This window comes from Dendrobium catenatum, unplaced genomic scaffold (assembly GCF_001605985.2).
Source record: "Dendrobium catenatum unplaced genomic scaffold, ASM160598v2 fragScaff_scaffold_247, whole genome shotgun sequence".
In the NCBI taxonomy this organism is placed as follows: Eukaryota; Viridiplantae; Streptophyta; class Magnoliopsida; order Asparagales; family Orchidaceae; genus Dendrobium; species Dendrobium catenatum.
This window is the reverse complement of record NW_021318709.1, coordinates 212,531-216,750: the sequence shown is the minus strand read 5'-3', so window position 1 is coordinate 216,750 and position 4,220 is coordinate 212,531. Positions and strand designations below refer to the sequence as shown.

Below are 4,220 nucleotides of genomic sequence, written 5' to 3'. Positions count from 1 at the left end.
CCATTTTTTTACCACAGGCACACTATGTTACCGTTGCTATTCCATTTTTATGACCTTTTTTTTATTAGAATTCGAAATTTTTCCGTGCTGAAAAATCATTCGATTTTATGACAGTAAACAATAAAAGTGTAATTATTGTTCACCAATGCGTTTTTGCTATTCACAGTCACAAAATCGGACAAGAAACCACTACGCTTTTACTATTCATAACCATAAAACCAGATGGTTCTTCTCGATCGGACTTCACACGTAATAATCTCTCCTTAATATGATACAATGAAGAACAAAAATTTATACAACCGACCCCACATATTAAAATAAAAATTTAATGTTATTGTTATTATTGTTGTAACAAATCAAATAGCCCCCACAATAACAAAGTTTCATATAAAAAAAAATCATTATATTTTCAGCGCATTTGTATTCTGTATCATAATAAAAAATTTCAATACATCCAATTAGATAATGAGCCAGATTTCTAATTTTCCATGCAAATATGTTGAAATTTTCAGACTTTACTAAGTGCAAAAATCATTTGGCAGTGAAAAACCATCACAAACATTTCTTTTTATAATCACTACTACATTCCCAACTATAAATATCATTTTGTTTCTCTCTCTCTCTAATGTCTCCTAACTTCGTATACACACTAATTAAGGCTTTATTTGGAACAACTTTCTTTCTTACTGTTTTCTAAATCAACTTTTTAGTACAAAAATTTTTTAGTTCAAGAAAATTTTGTACTGAAAAATTGCTTTAGAAAACAGTAAGAAAACTATCCCAAACAAAGCCTAAATAACAACATATCAGTGTTTGTATATAGCTGCAGCAATCCTAACTAAGCTGAGCTTCTCTTCTTCTATATGAAAGAGTCCTTTGCACACATTTATACATCATGAAGACTATATGTATGTAAATATTTCTTCTATGAGAGAGAAAGGAGGCTTCTTGATCCTTGAATGCTAGAACTCCAGTAGAAGACTACTAAAGGGAGCTCTATGTGGAATGCCCTTCCTCCTCTTCGCCGAGCGGAAACTGATGGCGGTCGGCGGCGGCGTTGAAGGTGTAAAGCTTTGAACTATTGTGCTAGAGTAGGACTCCTCTGAGTCCGAAGCCGCCAACTGCGAAAATCCACTCTTCTTCTTCTTCCTCCTCTCCTTCTCAGCATTGGAGTCATTGGAAGTTCCTACAACCTTCAAGAGTTTTCCAATAATTAGAGAACGTTTTTTTTTTTTTTTTGAATATTTAGACTAATTAAGACAAAATCACAATATATGAAAAACAGTGTAAAACAGTTGAAAAATTTACTAAAGAAAAAATTATGAAAAAAAAAATAAAATAAATTCAGTTTTTACCACTAAAACTTTAGTTTTATCATTTTATGTTCTATTTAGATTAAGGGAATTGAAATTGATAAGGAAATTAAAATTAAATTAATTTTCATTACTTTATTTCTTTGTTAAAAATGAGTGAAATTTTATTTATTTTTTGCTTTTTATTAGGTATATTTAAGCAGCAAGATTAAACTTTTTTTTTTAAAATTTTTTGGCAAGGATTGGTGAAATATTGCCAATGAAAAAGATTAATTTTGTTCATATTTTAAAATTTTAATTATATATTAATTAGATCTAAATCAAATAATCTGTATCAAAATGTGATCTGAAATGTGTTTTCTTCTCAATTCCATCAGAGTATTCACACAGCTTTACTAAACCCTAAACAAAAACAGGAAATAGAAAGCTAATTAAAAAAAAATCAAAGATTGAAAAGGATGAGAAGAGAATGAGGAGAAAGATGAAACCTTGCAGCCGAGGGAGCAGAACCGAAAGGAGTCAAGTAAGCTCCGTTCACAGACCTCGCAGTTATTCGTTACTCCCTTTCCCGGCCTTGGCTGCGGCCGCTCATTGAGGAAGACGACTCTCGCACTGTTGATTATATAAGTCTGAACACCACTTATGTCGAGCACCTTCTGAATCTCCGAAACCCTGATAACATCATGGTATGATGATCTCCTTATCTGAAATCATAAAGAAATTAAGCAGTAAGTTGTTGCTCCGCAATTGACAGATAACCGAGCAGGTGCAAATCCAAAACATGCGTTTTTTACAGTTCCAAGATTCAATTTTTATATTTTGGTTTGGGGAAGAACAGGAAACAGAAATAATCAATCCTCTGCCAAAAGCGGTTTTTTTAGGAAACAGTGCATCTGGAATGTGGAAAGATTCGATTTTTGACTGAATTTGGGAAGAAACAGAGCATCTATAAAAAGAGAATAACTGCAAATCCAATATTCCAAACGAACGGATTTTTGCAGTTTATAAATTAAGGAAGAAGATGAACCAGACCTGGATGGCGCGATGGTCGCGATGGAACGGGAGGCAGAGAGAGCACAGAGCGCCGTTCATGCAATCTAGGCAGAACATATTGCATTCGCACTTGTGTGCTTCTGCGTGCTGTTTGCAGTGAACGAAGAAGGTGGTGGAAAGAAGAGGTCGGAGCCATGGCGGCCATCTGTTGTCTTCTCCTCCTCCCTGTATGAAACAATCTCAATACCGACAAAGAAACAGAAGAACAATAGGTATCCAATTGAGAGAAACAGAGCAATTACCATGGCTTTGCTTTTCTGAATCAGCTCCATTAATGGCGAGAGAGAGAGACAGAGAGAGGAGAGACGAGGAAGGTGGCTGAAAAAGAAGGGAAGGGGTTCGTGTAGAAAAGATGGGCTTCGGTTGTTCTTATCCGTTCAAAGTCTTCGTTTCGAGTCTCTCGAATATGCGTTGGTGGTAGGAAACCTTCTCTTTTGGCTGCCCATTTTAATTTAATTATTTATTGCGATGCCCACCTCCTTTGACTGTGTGAGGAGTTAGATTTGGATCAAGATTTTAATTTTCCGTTTTGCTTTCCATTATGGCCTCATGTTAAAATTTTGCAGGATTTAAATACTTGTAATCTAAACCATTTACACTTAATATTTAGCATATATACATATACATATATTTAATTATTTATGTGTCTCAAATGGATCCAAATCAAAGACCTGAAGCGCATTTGAAAGGTTCAATTCATAATTTGGATTATCAAATATTTTTCAAATGTGACGTGCTTATAGTCGAATTGAGTGGCTCGACTAGAGGAATCCAACAAACCAAAGATCGTCAAATTCTGATATCATTAAAACATTCAAATGTCCAGTAAGCAATCCATGATCAATGGAATCAACATCGGCCGTCCATTCAAACCACTCCCAATTTACCATTGATATTTCTCATATTTTTTGATCATGCCACTCTCAGAAAATTATAAATAGACCACCACTCTTAGAAAATTATACATAGACGTATCATTTAACATAAGAGGGGATCGAAACAAGAAGAGAAAAAATAATAGAAACTTGAGTTCTCTTGCCATCAGACTCTTCCTAGACCGCAGTCGGACTTCAGCCCGGCCACCAACTGAAGCTAGACTTTCACTAGGATGCCGACCGACGCCGGACTTCTGCCCTACCGTCGACTGACGCTGGACTACCACCCGACTGCCAACTGACGTCAGACTTCCACCAGACTGTCAATTGAAACTGAATTTCCTCATGCCTACTAAATATCACTAGATTTATTATCACTTTTTGTAATTGGATTTCAACTCGACGGTTGAAATTTGTTATATGATCATCCTCAACTTCAAAAATGAGTCAGCGGAATCATTTCAACTAGACGAAAATTTCTAACTCTATCAACAAAAAGAATTTAATTTTGTTGATTTTCTCGGTTTTAGTTTTTTATTTTGAATTTGATTTTACTTAATTATATTATAAATACATGTCGCATTTTAATTATAAGCTATTATAACTAAGTTATAATAAAAAATTCCATTTAATTGAAATTTATTTTTTTCTTGAGAGTATGTAATTTAATAATTAAAATTTATTAAAAGAAATATAAAAGTTGAAACATAAAATATTTAAAAAAACTTTATAACCTACCTTCTTAATGAAACAAAATTCATTCCAACTTTTGTAGAACTTCGACCACGGAATTACAGTTAATTACATCCGTGCCATTGACTATGTTTTATTAATGCTACGTCTTTATCACCACTCACCACTTGCTCAACTTTAATCTTCGAGTGGACACGACTCCATTATTTATTTTAGCATATTTTATATAAAAAAAAATTGACAATAAATGTCTCAGATATTTTTATTTAAGGAAATATCTCCAAAT

General features: G+C 33.7%; 1 protein-coding gene across 1 annotated transcript; it reads right to left on the bottom strand.

Annotated features, from left to right (window-relative positions):
* Positions 1-495: 495 nt before the first annotated feature.
* LOC110099615 lies at positions 496-2,785 on the bottom strand. Its single transcript, XM_020826813.2, has 4 exons — positions 2,609-2,785; positions 2,346-2,531; positions 1,802-2,017; positions 496-1,193 (listed from the first exon to the last, which is right to left on the bottom strand). Exons 1-4 carry the CDS (start codon positions 2,636-2,638, stop codon positions 963-965), a joined length of 663 nt encoding a protein of 220 aa, XP_020682472.1. The 5' UTR covers positions 2,639-2,785; the 3' UTR covers positions 496-962.
* Between the last annotated feature and the right edge of the window lie 1,435 nt (positions 2,786-4,220).

Bases quoted from the DNA above. Each gene is read 5' to 3' on its own strand.
- LOC110099615 (XM_020826813.2), bottom strand. From the start codon at position 2,638: ATGGAGCTGATTCAGAAAAGCAAAGCCATG. The intron at 2,532-2,608 runs GTAATTGCTCTG...TGTTTCATACAG, and splicing joins TTCAGAAAAGCAAAGCCATG to GGAGGAGGAGAAGACAACAG. The intron at 2,018-2,345 runs GTCTGGTTCATC...TTATGATTTCAG, and splicing joins GCGACCATCGCGCCATCCAG to ATAAGGAGATCATCATACCA.